Raw genomic sequence first — 16,197 nt, forward strand, 5'->3', positions numbered from 1 at the left:
ATTCCACTGGGGTTATCATAGCCACAGACCTGACCATTCCACTGGGGTTATCATAGCCACAGATCTTAACATTCCACTGGGGTTATCATAGCCACAGACCTTAACATTCCACTGGGGTTATCATAGCCACAGACCTTAACATTCCACTGGGGTTATCATAGCCACAGACCTTAACATTCCACTGGGGTTATCATAGCCACAGACCTGACCATTCCACTGGGGTTATCATAGCCACAGACCTGACCATTCCACTGGGGTTATCATAGCCACAGATCTTAACATTCCACTGGGGTTATCATAGCCACAGACCTTAACATTCCACTGGGGTTATCATAGCCACAGACCTTAACATTCCACTGGGGTTATCATAGCCACAGACCTTAACATTCCACTGGGGTTATCATAGCCACAGACCTGACCATTCCACTGGGGTTATCATAGCCACAGACCTGACCATTCCACTGGGGTTATCATAGCCACAGATCTTAACATTCCACTGGGGTTATCATAGCCACAGACCTTAACATTCCACTGGGGTTATCATAGCCACAGACCTTAACATTCCACTGGGGTTATCATAGCCACAGACCTTAACATTCCACTGGGGTTATCATAGCCACAGATCTTAACATTCCACTGGGGTTATCATAGCCACAGACCTTAACATTCCACTGGGGTTATCATAGCCACAGACCTTAACATTCCACTGGGGTTATCATAGCCACAGACCTTAACATTCCACTGGGGTTATCATAGCCACAGACCTGAACATTCCACTGGGGTTATCATAGCCACAGACCTGAACATTCCTGTGGGGTTATCATAGCCACAGACCTGAACATTCCTGTGGGGTTATCATAGCCACAGACCTGACCATTCCTGTGGGGTTATCATAGCCACAGACCTTAACATTCCTGTGGGGTTATCATAGCCACAGACCTGAACATTCCTGTGGGGTTATCATAGCCACAGACCTTAACATTCCACTGGGGTTATCATAGCCACAGACCTGACCATTCCACTGGGGTTATCATAGCCACAGACCTTAACATTCCACTGAGATTACTGTATATATGTAAACCAGAATGATTCTCACTACACTCTCACATTACCCGGTCATCAAACTGCTATGCGTTACTGTGATGGTGATGGCGATCATGGCGCTGGTCACTGGTGATTGTGACGATCACAGTGATTGACAGTGAGTGTGGTGATGATACAGTGATCATGATGTCGACGAGAGATGGTGATCAGTACCGAGGGTCATCACAAACACAACCACCTCGATATTGGTCACCGTTATAACTACAAGGACAAATATTGTCAAATATTTCACCTGGAGGAGGAGTATTCCTTTTTTTTGTACGGCGTGACGTGCGAATATTTCTGGACACTTGTCAGGATTTCTCCGAAGGCTCACAAGAAGTCTCTCTGACTCACATATGGTAATTTCGTCTTAAAATACAATTCATAATCCTAATACAATGCAAGCCCGACAGTTCTCTAGTCAGTCATGTGAAGGACAAGAATTTCCCTCTATCCAAGACCTTAACATTTAGAGTAAGTGTTGAATAAATTCAAATATAGATCGTTTGAGAAGTAATGTATATATATATATATATATATATATATATATATATATATATATATATATATATATATATATATATTATGCTTGATCATATTTTTATTGAATAGTATGTGCGTCAATCGTAAGGAAATACGTTTTGAATACTCACGAAACGACCATTGTGGCGGGGGATTGTCGGTGGGCGGCAGCTGCTGGGGGGTCAGTGTCACAACACGTTCACCATCACTTTCATCACTCTCAGTCACTTTCCGTGGCCAGGGCGGACGGTAACGTCACTTTCTCTCTCTCTCTCTCTTCCCAGGACACACAACACGAGAGACGTCCACCACCGAACACTGACGTTCCTCTGACGTTCGACACCAACTACGGGGGTAAAAGGGCTGGCCTGGCCGTGGGTACGTTACTCGTCACTTAGCGGTACGACGATCACCAACGCCCGTGCCCGGGGTACGATGATCGTGCACCTCGTGCGGTACCGTGTACGACACCCGCTCGCCACTACTACGGCTACGACCCCCCCGTGCGTGATAACGGTGCACCGATATACCTCGACGGTGCGGTTGGGTACTGTACCGGGCAGTGACTGTGTCGATGCCTGAGCCAACCTCCTCCCCTGCCCACCCGCGCGACCACCATTCCAATTGGACAGCCATAAAAAATCAACTCGAGGGTGGATCCCATGAGACGTTGCCAGGCGACCCCATCCCTGTTGACACCCATTTTCCACCCTCCTCGGCCGCTCCTTCGAGTGTTAGACCCCCGTAGGTGCTCGAGGATAAACCGCATTGCCTTGTCCTTGCATTTATTAAGAGCCATAAAGCACGACGAGGCGTAAAATCCCATAAGAATTAAACCAACACCCTATCTCCTACTTTCTCGCGCGCTGATTGGTCGACGGGCGTGAGAGAAAACGGTGCCAGCCAATCAGCGCCGCGAGTTGCTCCTGTCCCGACCGGCCGGGCCCCAGCCAGGATAATCGCTCAGTCGTAGGATTAGTCGAGTCGGCGGCGATTACACGACTCTCTTATCGGACTCGGTCCTGATAACTTGGGAGAGGAGAAGGAAGGGGGGATATGTCTTCTCTTGGGCTCCCCCCCCTAGCATTCGATTTTTGTACTTTTAAAGATGGACGTTAGACCTAAAATTTGAATTGCGGATGGTTGGCGCGCGGGAGCAGAGCGGCAGTTGTGGGGTTTGAAGACTCCACAGAGAATCCAAGTCACAAGGGTCGATGCTCCGATAGCCAACCGACTGACCGCAAACGCCATTAAGGGGGGGAATCGGTCCTATTTTCAAGGATAATTACTATTTACATGATTACTTTGACCCCCGATTTGCACGGTAGTTATAGCCGAATTATCACTTGTAATGCGATTATACTCTACCGCTTAGGAAGCAGCGAAATCCTTATTGTTTTTTTTTTTTTTTCTTGTTGCTACTGGACCTCCAGCGGGGTTCGAGTGTATTTATTTATTTATTTGTTTGTGTGTGTGGGGGCGGGGGTGAGGGTTGACGCTGGTTGGATAAATGGGTCGTTAGGCTCGTGGGAAAGAGATGAAGGATTGATAGAGCTTGAGTTAAACTGATGAGTCCTCATGGCTGGGGCCGGGGGGGGGGGGGTCACACTGACGTGGTTGTCACGCCTAATGCCATCGCTGTTACTATTGTTACGATGGCTGTTACTGTTGCGACCATCGCTGTTACCATTGTTACGATGGTTGTTACTGTTGGGATCATTACTGTAAAATTGTTACGATGAGTTACTGTTGGGATCATTACTGTTACCATTGTTACGATGGCTGTTACTGTTGGGACCATTACTGTTACCATTGTTACGATGGCTGTTACTGTTGGGATCATTACTGTAAAATTGTTACGATGAGTTACTGTTGGGATCATTACTGTTACCATTGTTACGATGGCTGTTACTGTTGGGACCATTACTGTTACCATTGTTACGATGGCTGTTACTGTTGGGATCATTACTGTAAAATTGTTACGATGAGTTACTGTTGGGACCATTACTGTTACCATTGTTACGATGGCTGTTACTGTTGGGACCATTACTGTTGCCATTGTTACGATGGCTGTTACTGCTGGGATCATTACTGTAAAATTGTTACGATGACTTACTGTTGGGACTATAACTGTTACTTTCCTTATTTTTTTTTTACTGTATGATTTAAGAATACTGTTGCTACCATTGTTACGATGGTTACTGTTGTTACAATTATTGTTACTTCGATAGCGTCTGTTACAACTACTGCTCCAAGAACAGCACTGCTACTACTACTACTACTACTACTACTACTACTACTACTACTACTACTACTACTACTACTACTACTACTATCACTACTACTACTACTACTACAACTACTACTACTTCTACTATTATTACTGCTACTACCACTACTACTACCACTACTACTACCACTACTATTTCACTGCTGCCTCTCCTACCCACCAGTATCAGACTACCTAACTACAACCATTAATGATAGTTACCACCACACTAGTAATACTGGTACTATAACTACTACCACACTTAGCAAGATATACTGAAATATATATATATATATATATATATATATATATATATATATATATATATATATATTGTCAGTACATTACCATGCACCATGGCTACTGCTATAGCAAAGACTGTTATATTTCATTAACATTCTTCGTAATCAAAGGTAACATAATGAGTATGAAAATTATTGAAAGTGTTTCTTATGTATTTTTCAATCCACTCGATACTTGAGGGTATAATGTATGCCAAAATGCTGGTCTGTTATGGCCTGTAGTTATGATGTGAATGGGGCAAACATCAAACAATTCTCTATCGTTTGTGGACATGACGATGGTTGTTTGGGCCTTAGGCCAGTTAACTGTCGTGGTCATTAGGTCGTCAAAAATTATACTGAACACTCCTTCAGGTGTTCAAGATCATTTTAGTAAATGTATAAAACATACATTTACTATTATTTGACAGATGACTTTTTAAAGTCTACGGTATTTCACGATATATCATGTTTTCATGATTATAGAATTAGATATTATTTGTAATATTATATTTCAGTTACCAATTATTCTTGGTCAAAGAAATGAATAAAAGTTCCTTTCATAATAGGATTTTGAAGATGGTTGCGCAAATTATATTGTGCTTTTCCTCGATATTGCAGTACGTTCAAAGAAATAATGACAATTACATTATTTCTTGAAAAATGTAATCAAATACGAATTACAATTACATTATTTCTTGAAAAATGTAATCAAAGACGAATTACAATTACATTATTTCTTGAAAAATGTAATCAAAGACGAATTACAATTACATTATTTCTTGAAAAATGTAATCAAAAGACGATTCTTGAGTTACTGGCATCTCTGGTTATTATTGTTGATACACAAATGTAATCAAGTGTTTATTTTGATAACTTTTGTGAAATATTGATGATTATTTCTGTGATAATTCTTTGTTTGTTAGTTGCTGTTCTTGTTGTTGCTGTTATGCTTGTTCCAGTGGTTGTTCCGGAGCCAATGGTGTGGTTATGGTAGTTAGTAGCAGCGACAGCGCGTCTGTTCGGTGGCTCCACCGCCAACGGGTCTCACCGGCTGGGGGGTGGGTGGGGTGGTCTATAGGAGGGGGGGGGGGGGAGTGGGGACTTGGGGCCTTGGGTGGGGGGGGGGGGTCGCTAGAGAGCGGGGGAACCCTACGGGCTCGCCTCGCCGGCTTCCCGTCCCACGTGGTCTCTCTCTCTCTCTCTCTCTCTCTCTCTCTCTCTCTCTCTCTCTCTCTCTCTCTCTCTCCTCTAACACACACACACACACACACACACACACACACACACACACCGGCCACGGTTCTGCAGGGTCCCGGGAATGTTCTCGAATCAGATGGAAAATATATGCTCTCTCTCTCTCTCTCTCTCTCTCTCTCTCTCTCTCTCTCTCTCTCTCTCTCTCTCTCTCTCTCACACTTTTCTTTTCGTTTTCCCCTCTCCATCCATCTTTCTCACTTCCTCCCTCTCTCTTCTCTCTCGCTCTCCCGTCCTCTCGCTTCCCCTCTCCCTCCTCCCCCCTCTCACTTCCCCTCTCCCTCTTCACGCCTGGAAATGTATAACAGTTGTGACTAATGAGAGCAAATAGAGGAGGCATTCAGCGTGGGAGAGTGCTAGGGAATGTGGGAGAGTGCAAGGGAGTGTGCGAGGGAGTGTTAGGGAATGTGGGAGAGTGCTAGGGAGTGTGAGAGAGCGGTGATAGGGAGTGTGAGTGAGTGACAGGGAGTGCGGAAGATTACAGGGTGAAATAGTGTTAGGAAGAGTTAGAGAGTGTGGGAGAGTGTGCTAGATACTGTGGGAGAATGTGTTAGATACTGTGGGAGAGTGTTAGGGAGTGTGGGAGAGTGCTAGATACTGTGGGTGAGTGTTAGGGAGATGTGGGAGAGTGTGTTAGATACTGTGGGTGAGTGTTAGGGAGGTGTGGGAGAGTGTGTTAGATACTGTGGGTGAGTGTTAGGGAGGTGTGGGAGAGTGTGTTAGATACTGTGGGAGAGTGTTAGGGAGTGTGGGAGAGCGTGCTAGATACTGTGGGAGAGTGTTAGGGAGTGTGGGAGAGCGTGCTAGATACTGTGGGAGAGTGTTAGGGAGTGTGGGAGAGCGTGCTAGATACTGTGGGAGAGTGTTAGGGAGTGTGGGAGAGTGTGTTAGATACTGTGGGAGACTGTTAGGGAGGTGTGGGAGAGTGTGTTAGATACTGTGGGAGAGTGTTAGGGAGTGTGGGAGAGCGTGCTAGATACTGTGGGAGAGTGTTAGGGACAGTGTTGGTTATTGGAAGAATGAACGAAAATGTAGAGTGTGTGTGTGAGAGAGAGAGAGAAGAGAGAGAGAGAGAGAGAGAGAGAGAGAGAGAGAGAGAGAGAGAGAGAGAGAGAGAGAGAGCATGGGTATGCGTGTGATGAGAGAATTAAAGAGGATAATGGAGAGTGTAGGAGACGGAGTGAGAGTAGAGGGAAGTGAGGTAAAAAATGAGAGAAAAAAGGTCAGATATAAGTACGAGTAAGAGAGTGAGTGAGACAGAGACTCAGTCGGAGTTGAGAGAGAGAGAGAGAGGGGGGGGGAGGGGAGAGATTAGAGAGAGCCAGGAGAGAGTATGAGTAAAGTGAGAGCCGAGGTGAGAGTTCCTTGTCTTCACAACACATCGGGAACTGGCAGTTTGCTCTCCCTCTGTCTTGCCACAACGAAGTGCATTTTCCATTACAACTTTTCACAACCATTTTACGTCGCCATTACAACTTTTTACAACCATCGCTACTTTAGTATTGCCTTATGAGTTGGGACGACACTCTGCTCACATTTGTTATGTGTCTCAGACACCAACACACCTGGTAATATATGATTTTATATTTTATATATAATTTTCCAAAAGAAGGAACAGAGAAGGGGGCCAGGTGAGGATATTCCCTCAAAGGCCTCAGTCCTCTGTTCTTAACGCAACCTCGCTAACGCGGGAAATGGCGAATTGTTCGAAAGAAAGATATATATATATATATATATATATATATATATATATATATATATATATATATATATATATATATATTTTTTTTTTTTTTTTTTATACTTTGTCGCTGTCTCCCGCGTTTGCGAGGTAGCGCAAGGAAACAGACGAAAGAAATGGCCCAACCCCCCCCCCCCATACACATGTATATACATACGTCCACACACGCAAATATACATACCTACACAGCTTTCCATGGTTTACCCCAGACGCTTCACATGCCTTGATTCAATCCACTGACAGCACGTCAACCCCTGTATACCACATCGCTCCAATTCACTCTATTCCTTGCCCTCCTTTCACCCTCCTGCATGTTCAGGCCCCGATCACACAAAATCCTTTTCACTCCATCTTTCCACCTCCAGTTTGGTCTCCCTCTTCTCCTCGTTCCCTCCACCTCCGACACATATATCCTCTTGGTCAATCTTTCCTCACTCATTCTCTCCATGTGCCCAAACCATTTCAAAACACCCTCTTCTGCTCTCTCAACCACGCTCTTTTTATTTCCACACATCTCTCTTACCCTTACGTTACTTACTCGATCAAACCACCTCACACCACACATTGTCCTCAAACATCTCATTTCCAGCACATCCATCCTCCTGCGCACAACTCTATCCATAGCCCACGCCTCGCAACCATACAACATTGTTGGAACCACTATTCCTTCAAACATACCCATTTTTGCTTTCCGAGATAATGTTCTCGACTTCCACACATTTTTCAAGGCTCCCAAAATTTACGGCCAGCCAGAGCCGCCATAAACATAACCTTACCCCCATAACCAGAAGTCGTCTATTTTCCTCTTGATTTAGAGTCAAAATATAACAAGTGATCAGCTGTGAGAATGTATGGGGGGGTGGTTGTGGCGGATGACCTCATGTACACCTTAAGGATTATCGCCTCTTGTAGCGGCCTGGGGGTCAGAGGGGGCATTGTTTTACCTCCCGAGGGTAAACAATGGAGAACATCGCGCTTCCTCCTCCTCCTCTACCTCATTATGTATCCCCTGCCTCATTAGCATATGACCTAAATGATCGTCCGGGGCTGAGGTCGGGAAACGATGGTATCTTAATGTGTGTGTGTGTGTGTGTGTGTGTGTGTGTGTGTGTGTGTGTGTTGGTTGAGCCCTTTGGCTAACGTGTTATTAAGAAAAAGGAGGTTTTATATTTGGCCTTCGAATCTTGAAGCAATCTCTCTCAAAAAGATGGGGGAGGTGGGGGGCGATCTCTTATCTCCCCGACTCAGTCCGCGAGAAGAGATAACGTGTGTATTTATGGAGATTACAAGCGCCCGAGACATTTTTTGTTTATGTCCTCTTTGTCTGGTCTCGTACAATACAAAATCTGTGCCGAAGGACGTCAAAAGCCTTATAGAAAGAGCAGAATATATATATATATATATATATATATATATATATATATATATATATATATATATATATATATATATATGAATATCTTTTTTTTTCGGTTTTCAAGTAAACGTGAAGCCTTAGAATACGTATCTTCGTGGGTATTGTTTTCGTTATGAGGGGCGGGAGTGACCCAGTGTCTGTGTGTGTGTGTGTGTGTGTACGTAAGTGCGAGAGCCATTACGCCAGGGGAAGAACCTGTGTGGCAAATATTCGAACGTGAATATTCGATTCTTCGTTCAGTGTGGGGAGGCGCTGGTCACCCGCGTGGACCAGCTGGTTGAATATTGAGGCGAAGGAAGTGTAGATTTTTTTTTGACTACGGTAGATGAGTGTAGAGTCTCCTTACTAATTAACCCACTTGGACACATCGTGATTAACGTCTGTTAGGTTAGGTTAGTTCATAGAAAAATATATAACGAATTACGTCTTAGGTTAGTTCGTACAAAAATATACAACGAATTGGTTTTTGTTGGAGGAATTTAGTCGATAGTTTGAAGATGATGCGGTGGTAGTATCGTGGTGTGGTGTAACTTGGTCACCTCTAATGACCAGTTGACGACTCCCGTAACTCCTGATGACCACTGATCATGTTCTAGTCATGGCTGACGACTCCTGACACCCACTGATCATGTTCTAGTCATGGCTGACGACTCCTGACACCCACTGATCATGTTCTAGTCATGGCTGACGACTCCTGACACCCACTGGTCATGTTCTAGTCATGGCTGACGACTCCTGACACCCACTGATCATGTTCTAGTCATGGCTGACGACTCCTGACACCCACTGATCATGTTCTAGTCATGGCTGACGACTCCTGACACCCACTGGTCATGTTCTAGTCATGGCTGACGACTCCTGACACCCACTGATCATGTTCTAGTCATGGCTGACGACTCCTGACACCCACTGATCATGTTCTAGTCATGGCTGACGACTCCTGACACCCACTGATCATGTTCTAGTTATGACTGACGACTGTTGACACCCACTGATCATGTTCTAGTCATGGCTGACGACTCCTGACACCCACTCTCTCTCTCTCTCTCTCTCTCTCTCTCTCTCTCTCTCTCTCTCTCTCTCTCTGTTGTACACACCTACGTCAGGATAAGCACATGTGGGGCACCCCGCCACACCTCCATTTTTTTGCGAGGGTCGCATCTTTGGGGGGGGGGGGGGGGGGGGGGGGGGGGGGTTACCGTCGGATTGGCTGGCTAGGATTGGAGCGGCATGGCTGGTGGTGTGGTCTGTCAAGATTGGGGATAGTTAGGTGTGTGTGTGTGTGTGTGTGTGTGTGTGTGTGTGTGTGTGTGTGCGGAAGACGTTTCTGGCTTGACCAAGGAAGAAACCACGGGTCGGTCATCTGATTGGCTGGAGATCTGATTAGTGCGAGGGTTGTTGGGGGTGGGTGGGGGGGGGCGATGATAAGTCGCGGCCTATGGCAAGGGATGAGTGGCGTGTCATCTGATGGTCGGCCCATCAGAAGTTGACCCGTAATTATTGGATTATCTTGAGCTGGGGCGTGTCCTTGTGTGTGTGTGTGTGTGTGTGTGTGTGTGTGTGTGTGTGTGTTGCTCTAATTTAAAGAGAAGGTTTGCCCAGATTGACGGTGTGATTGGCAAGGGATCTGATGGTGATATGTGATTAGCTTGCCTTGTCAGAGAGAGAGAGAGAGAGAGAGAGAGAGAGAGAGAGAGAGAGAGAGAGAGAGAGAGAGAGAGAGCCTTGTATTTGAAGGTGCTGATATATATATATATATATATATATATATATATATATATATATATATATATATATATATATATATATATATATCCGGCTTACACCTGGTAGCCTTCAATCGACCATCTCCAAAGGTAAGGATGAACAGCTGGGTTGACTGTGAGCCCGTCCGGGACAGTATTATCTAACAAGCAGTAATGTGACCACATATCATGGCCACACCAGACAAAACGTCACCTCTCCATGTTCAATATAAAAGAAAATGAAAATAAAATGATACAAAAGATTGGCAAAAATTACCTTTTCTTTTTTTTAAATCAAAATTTCAAACTAACAAAATATTGACAAAAAATACGTTTTTTTGGGGGGGTATTTGAGATTTTAAGCTCACAAAAGATTGACAAAAAAAATCTTTATGAATATAAAAGAAAATGAAAATAAAATGATACAAAAGATTGGCAAAAATTACCTTTTTTTTTTAAATTAAAATTTCAAACTAACAAAATATTGACAAAAATACGTTTTTTTTTGGGTACTTGAGATTTTAAGCTCACAAAAGATTGACAAAAAAAATATCGATTTTTTGGGGTACTTAAAATTTTAAGATCACTGCCTTTAGGGACTTTGGGCGTGTCATGACGGTGGCGAATTTAGGAGTGGGGGGGGGGGAGGGGGTGAAGCCACGAGCACCCCCCCTCCCCCCCCCACACAGATGGTATCGGACAATTAGCGATCGGAGTTTAATTGGACGCCATCAGGAACGATCGGGAACGCCGATAATTACCAGCCGGGAATTGCTCGTCTCCCCCCCCCCCAACCCCCGTTCTCTTCCCGGCCACGTTTTCTGTGTGTCTTTTGACTCGTGAGGTGAGACATAGATATGTTTCTCTCTCTCTCTCTCTCTCTCTCTCTCTCTCTCTCTCTCTCTCTCTCTCTCTCTCTCTTACACACACACACATTCTCTCACTCACTCACTCACATTCTCTCTCTCTCTCTCTCTCTCTCTCTCTCTCTCTCTCTCTCTCTCTCTCTCTCTCTCTCTCTCTTACACACACACACATTCTCTCACTCACTCACATTCTCTCTCTCTCTCTCTCTCTCTCTCTCTCTCTCTCTCTCTCTCTCTTACACACACACACATTCTCTCACTCACTCACATTCTCTCTCTCTCTCTCTCTCTCTCTCTCTCTCTCTCTCTCTCTCTCTCTCTCTCTCTCTCTCTCTCTCTCTCTCTCTCTCCCTCCCATATTCTGAGGTTCTAAGTCCTCGCGGCGGGAGACAAGATGGCGTGGGCGTGGGTGGGCGAGACCCGTTTCCGGAGGCGATGGATGGAGACATTTTCCCAAGCCTCCCGCCAGCGGACGACTGATGACCCCCCCCCCCCCCACCCGGGCGCCGGGGCCAGTCTAAGGAACAACACCTTCATGGTTCAGTTTTGTTGCGGGTTACAAGCGGCGTTTCAGCCCTGCGGTCACGCCCCGGGATAGCGCTGTCTTCGCCCCCGAGGCGCGCGGCAGACGGATTTTCCCCGGGCGTGGAGACGTGTGTCGTCATGGTCGATATTTTAATGTAGTTAAAGAGGGAAGTTCGTCCTTGTCTGAGGGCATCGTGGGGGGGATGGCGCTGTCTCCACCCACCCTCGTGAAGGTGTATTTTCCCCCGGTCGCTGGTGGGTGGTTAGCCTTTGTCTTGCCCCCCCGAGATCATAATTCGACTGTAGCATGGCGATGATATGGTCTGTCATCTCTCTATCCTCGTCGGGACTTGCGCCCTTAAGTGCAGCAAGATGAACCAGTATAGGGGATATATATATATATATATATATATATTTTCCTATGAGTCCACGGGGAAAATGAAACACGATAAGGTTCCCAAGTGCACTTTCGTGTAATAATCACATCACCAGGGGAGACACAAGAGAGAAATATAACAGTCACTTGATATACATGGAAGAGACGAAGCTAGGACGCCAAATATATATATATAAACTTAGAGGTTTTGAGCTGAGTTAACCTGGCTGTAGGCAAGGTTCAGACAGTGCTATATCAATTTGTTTATACTCATTTGTATTTTTTTTTCATACTATTTGCCATTTCCCGCGTTAGCGAGGTAGCGTTAAGAACAGAGAACTGGGCCTTAGAGGGAATATCCTCACCTGGCCCCCTTCTCTGTTCCCTCTTTTGGAAAATTAAAAAAAACAAGAGAGGGGAGGATTTCCAGCCCCCCGCTCCCTCCCCTTTTAGTCGCCTTCTACGACACGCAGGTAATACGTGGGAAGTATTCTTTCTCCCCTATCCCCAGGGATATATACTCATATGTATATACTCATTTGTATATATTTATATATATTGATTTGTCTTACAGCGGTGTCAGAGGGTAAGGCCCCGCCCATGACTGGGGCGCTACGGGAACTGAACCTGTTTTGGGCCAGGTCGAGGCTAAGGGTCGTTAACGGCCCGATTGTCTGTCCCCGTTAGGCTTTCTGTAATTGGCTGATCCGGATGAGCTGCTTCTGTTGTTGTTGTTGTTTGTGGGGCTGATTTGTGCTTGGTTGTATGTGATGACTGCCACCCCCCCCCCCTCAACGCCCCCCTTCCTGTGGTGACTGTAACGCACTTTTACGCACTCCTGTAATGAACACACTACACACACACACACACACACACACACACACACACACACACACACACCACACACAAACACAGACACACACACACACACATACACACATTCACACACACACACATACACACATTCACACACACACACACACACACACACACACACACACACACACACACACACACACACACACACATACACACATTCACACACACACACACACACACACACACAGCCTCCGATCGCTCACTAACCCAAACATGAATGATAATTTACGTGTAATCTAAGCTGTGATTAAGGATGTCATTAAATGGTAATTTCTTAATATAAGATTACTGGGACGCCATGAGGCATCCGCCCGTCCTCAGCGTCCAGAGGGAAGAGTCAGGACAATATAACAATGTAATTACGCTGTTCGCTTTTAATTGGCGGTTAGGTGTGCCTGGAGCTGTGTGTGTGCGTGCGTCTGTGGTGTGTGTGTGTGTGTGTGTGTGCGTGCGTCTGTGGTGTGTGTGTGTGTGTGTGTGTGTGTGTGTGTGTGAGTGTGTGTGTGCGTGCGTGCGTTTGTGGTGTGTGTGTGTCTGTGTGTATGTGAGTGCGTGTGGTCGGTAAGAGGTGAACCAAATAGAGAAAACGGAACCAAAGAAAGAAAATGGATGCAACGCTAATAATAGAGGGTCCCTACTTACCCATTTCCACCATTAAATCCCCTCATCATAAGGATCGGAATTAACAATTACTTGCCGTCACGCGTCGGGGTCATTAGCATGCTCCACGCCAGTCCATGCCGCAGGCAGGAGGGTCGACAGTCCCACGGCTCGGAAGGCGGAGTCCGACCTTATAACCTGTGCTCATTTGGGGGCAAGACAGTACTCATTGCTTTCCGACACGGTTTATGCTACATGAATTAACTTATATGTTACTATACTATAAATGATGGATTGTATATGTTATATAGTACTGTACCATACGTTAGATTAGCCTGAATAACATTGTACCATGTATGTAACTTTATACCATATTGTACAGTACATATAAGATTATATATATATATATATATATATATATATATATATATATATATATATATATATATATATATATATTCAGCTGTATAGTATAGTTAGATCTTCCGTGAGAGAGAGAGAGAGGAGAGAGAGAGAGAGAGAGAGAGAGAGAGAGAGAGAGAGAGAGAGAGAGAGAGAGAGAGAGAGAGTACACTCCCAATTAGAGTAATTTCACGAGTGACGTAGCGGATCATCAGGGGAGCTTGTGTACCTCCCACCTCTCCCAGGGCACCTCCCATCTCCCAGGGCACCTCCCATCTCCCAAGGCACCTCCTATCTCCCAGGGCACCTACGGTCTCCCAGGGCACCTACCGTCTCCCAGTGCACTTACTGTCTCCCAGGGCACCTCCCATCTCCTATGGCTCCACCTATCTCGCAGGACACCTCCCATCTCCCAGGGCACCTTCCATTTCCCAGGACACCTCCCATCTCCCAGGACACGTCGAATGGGGGTTGGGAGGGGGGGATTATAGTCCCTCCACAATGGACTGCAGAAATATTAGGCCCCGCCCAGGTCTTGTGGCCCATCTCCCAGGTCCTGTGTGCCACCTCCCAGGTCCTGTGCTCCACCTCCCAGGTCCTGTGTGCCACCTCCCAGGTCCTGTGTCCCACATCCCAGGTCCCGTGTCCCATCTCCCAGGTCCTGTGTGCCACCTCCCAGGTCCTGTGTCCCACCTCCCAGGTCCTGTGTGCCACCTCCCAGGCCCTGTGCTCCACCTCCCAGGTCCTGTGTGCCACCTCCCAGGTCCTGTGTCCCATCTCCCAGGTCCTGTGTGCCACCTCCCAGGTCCTGTGTCCCACCTCCCAGGTCGTGTGCCATCTCCCAGGTCCTGTGTCCCACCTCCCAGGTCCTGTGTCCCATCTCCCAGGTCCTGTGTCCCACCTCCCAGGTCCCGTGTCCCACCTCCCAGGTCCTGTGTCCCACCTCCCAGGTCCTGTGTGCCACCTCCCAGGTCCTGTGTCCCACATCCCAGGTCCCGTGTCCCATCTCCCAGGTCCTGTGTGCCACCTCCCAGGTCCTGTGTCCCACATCCCAGGTCCCGTGTCCCATCTCCCAGGTCCTGTGTGCCACCTCCCAGGTCCTGTGTCCCACATCCCAGGTCCCGTGTCCCATCTCCCAGGTCCTGTGTGCCACGTCCCAGGTCCTGTGTCCCACATCCCAGGTCCCGTGTCCCATCTCCCAGGTCCTGTGTGCCACCTCCCAGGTCCTGTGTCCCACATCCCAGGTCCCGTGTCCCATCTCCCAGGTCCTGTGTGCCACCTCCCAGGTCCTGTGTCCCACATCCCAGGTCCCGTGTCCCATCTCCCAGGTCCTGTGTGCCACGTCCCAGGTCCTGTGTCCCACATCCCAGGTCCCGTGTCCCATCTCCCAGGTCCTGTGTGCCACCTCCCAGGTCCTGTGTCCCACATCCCAGGTCCCGTGTCCCACCTCCCAGGTCCTGTGTGCCACCTCCTAGGTCCTGTGTCCCACCTCCCAGGTCCTGTGTGCCACCTCCCAGGTCCTGTGTGCCACCTCCTAGGTCCTGTGTCCCACCTCCCAGGTCCTGTGTGCCACCTCCTAGGTCCTGTGTCCCATCTCCCAGGTCCTGTGTGCCACCTCCCAGGTCCTGTGTGCCACCTCCTAGGTCCTGTGTCCCATCTCCCAGGTCCTGTGTCCCATCTCCCAGGTCCTGTGTGCCACCTCCTAGGGCATCTCTCGTGGGTATCACAGGAGGGGCTGGGGGCCAGGGGGGTGTGGGGGTGGAGGGGAGGGGGTAGAGGTTCCACAGTGGACAGGGTAAAAATGTCAAGGGGTGAGAAAAGGCTGGAGTTTGACCCTGGCTGCCGCTAACGAGGAGGTAAACACTGTCACCTGCCGCCTTCCCACGACCCTACCCTCCCCCCCCTCCCTGCCCCCTCCCTCTCCCCCCCCCCCACACACACACTGCCCTACCACCCCCCCCTACTCTACTCTTCACCCCTCCTCCACCCATCCCCCCCCTCTCTCTCTCTCTCTCTCTCTCTCTCTCTCTCTCTCTCTCTCTCTCTCTCTCTCTCTCTAACTCATAGGGTGCGCTCACTTCTTGCTCCCCCCCCCCTCTCTCTCTCTCTCTCTCTCTCTCTCTCTCTCTCTCTCTCTCTCTCTCTCCACACATACACAGGGCGCACTCTCCTCTCTCTCTCTCTCTGTATGTGTGTGTGTGTGTGTGTGTGTGTGCTCATGCGAGTGTATA

The 16,197-nt window shown here is 47.4% G+C and overlaps 2 protein-coding genes across 2 annotated transcripts in view; one reads left to right on the forward strand and one right to left on the reverse strand.

The window, feature by feature from the left end:
- LOC139765522 (uncharacterized) overlaps positions 1-2,209 on the reverse strand; it is a 70,028-nt gene extending 67,819 nt beyond the window's left edge. Inside the window, exon 1 of the mRNA XM_071693027.1 lies at positions 1,740-2,209. Coding sequence (XP_071549128.1) covers positions 1,740-1,750 — 11 coding nt within the window. The 5' untranslated portion in view covers positions 1,751-2,209. The remainder of the gene's footprint in view (positions 1-1,739) is intronic.
- LOC139765523 (uncharacterized) overlaps positions 1-16,197 on the forward strand; it is a 67,110-nt gene that overhangs the window by 23,923 nt on the left and 26,990 nt on the right. The gene's annotated exons all lie outside the window — the stretch shown is intronic.

The sequence above is a fragment of the Panulirus ornatus genome, chromosome 55 (genome assembly GCF_036320965.1).
Source record: "Panulirus ornatus isolate Po-2019 chromosome 55, ASM3632096v1, whole genome shotgun sequence".
NCBI classification, from domain to species: Eukaryota; Metazoa; Arthropoda; class Malacostraca; order Decapoda; family Palinuridae; genus Panulirus; species Panulirus ornatus.